At 27.3% G+C, this 1,892-nt stretch overlaps 1 protein-coding gene across 1 annotated transcript; it reads right to left on the reverse strand.

Moving 5' to 3' along the window:
• Window positions 1-887: 887 nt before the first annotated feature.
• On the reverse strand, window positions 888-1,812 carry LOC108782283 (uncharacterized; the record flags this gene model as incomplete). The annotated part of the gene is made up of 3 exons (XM_018550511.1): window positions 1,682-1,812; window positions 1,245-1,371; window positions 888-1,070 (listed from the first exon to the last, which is right to left on the reverse strand). Coding segments are annotated over exons 1-3 (441 nt in total), but the record flags the coding sequence as incomplete, so codon positions are not given.
• Window positions 1,813-1,892: the final 80 nt, after the last annotated feature.

Here is a 1,892-nt window from a genome sequence, read left to right on the forward strand (position 1 = left end):
TGATAATAGTTAGAATTTGGTTAGTGTGTATGTAGTAATAATATCCAAATATCTAGTTATTGTAACTATAATACAAGGGATAAAAAACATAGTTGGCTTATATCATATATGGTTAAAAAAGTATTGATAGAATTAAACAAAACTTCTACTTAATAATTAAAAGATCTGGTATTTGTATAACATTTAGATGCAACACCAACATAGTTTAGATCTTGCAAGCGAAAAAGATTGGTTGGATTAATATGAAGCATGGATATAACAACCTGACTATTTGGTTAAATATGAATAATCTAAAATATTCATTATCTTAATCAGACAAATTTGGTTAGACATTTTGTTTCTTAACGATTGCGTTTGGTAGCCAGCTTTTGACATCTTCTCAACTATCGGTTGAATGATCTTCGATCAGTTGAATGATGTAAATTGTGCAAAAGTTTCTCATGTACCAAAAATGAATCAGAAGATATCAGATTAAAGTGCTGTAATTTATTTATCTGTATTATTTGTCTAACTATACCTAATAAAAAATGTAAGATTAAACCAATAATCTACCTAGAAAAAACTTTTTCCTCATTTCGAACCAGATTGTTTCGTCGAATAAAAAATCTATGTTAATAATATATATCATGATATTACAACTAATAATTTGGTTGACTTGTTCCAAGCGTACATAATCATATGTTATCTGGTTGCCTTAACTAGAATGCGTGCCACCAAATTTGTCTGGTTATATCAAATAGAATGTATAAGTAATTAAATTTGTTTGTCGCATTAATGAAAATTTCGTTCATTTTTCACCAAATAATCAAGTTATTGTAGCCAGATTCAGGTTAATTCGATCAATTTTGTTTCCGTATGTAAATTTCATATAGAATTGTTCTATTTACCTTAAATACATGTTCATTAGGTACAATCTTGGTTGCTTTAAATTTGATCACATCCGATAACCAACTTGTGGCTTCGTATAATCCAGCTAGATTCCATTGATGAAGAACCTGCGAGGACTGCAGGTCGTAGTGCGTTAAAGATAAAATGTGATGATTTTCACTTTTCAGGTATTCCAATTTTGTCTAATAAAAAAAATCATAACGAATATAACGAACGTAATAAATATTATAGTATATAATACAAGCATACGAAATGTACTTGACGGCAGTTTCTCTCTTTTTGCATCCGTGGACATAAGAACAAAATTCTTTCTTTGATTTTTTATGTATAATTTCATACAAATATCTGTATCGTACCTGTGACGGTCCGGATTTGAGTGCTTCAATATAAGTAGCTAATCCACAGCTACCTTTTGGCGGCACAAAAGTGAAGTAATCCAAAAAATGCAATCCGATTAAGACAAGTTTCATACTTGGCCATGTTCTATAATTTTCAGTAAAATCGAGAATAAGATGTGTTTTGATAAAATAATAAAAATGAGATAATAAGATATAAAAACCATACTAATGACAAATATGAGCAGAAATAATCTATAATAAAATTTAAATGTAAACACAATCAAATCCACGTAAATAAATTTTCAATATTGAAGTTAAGTTTTATATAAAAAATTCTATATTTTTACTAATTTTATTTTTTCATATAAAATTATTACTTTTTCTAGTTATTTGTTAATATATTACGAAACACTATACATACAAATAAATATGGATTATTATAAATGATACGTTACTGATAATTGCTTCGATGAGAGAACCAAATGTCGTTGATTAATGTTTTATACGACATCATGTTTTCACAATCGAATATCTTTACTTGTAACCAACTACCTAACTCAGGAAGCCCAACGTTAAGAATATTCATCGTCTGTATAGAAAATAAAGAAAGAAGAAAATGATTTATATGTATATTTATTAATATATTATAAATTAATATAAATTTAA

This window comes from Cyphomyrmex costatus, unplaced genomic scaffold, assembly GCF_001594065.2.
Source record: "Cyphomyrmex costatus isolate MS0001 unplaced genomic scaffold, Ccosl1.0 C2316587, whole genome shotgun sequence".
NCBI lineage: Eukaryota > Metazoa > Arthropoda > Insecta > Hymenoptera > Formicidae > Cyphomyrmex > Cyphomyrmex costatus.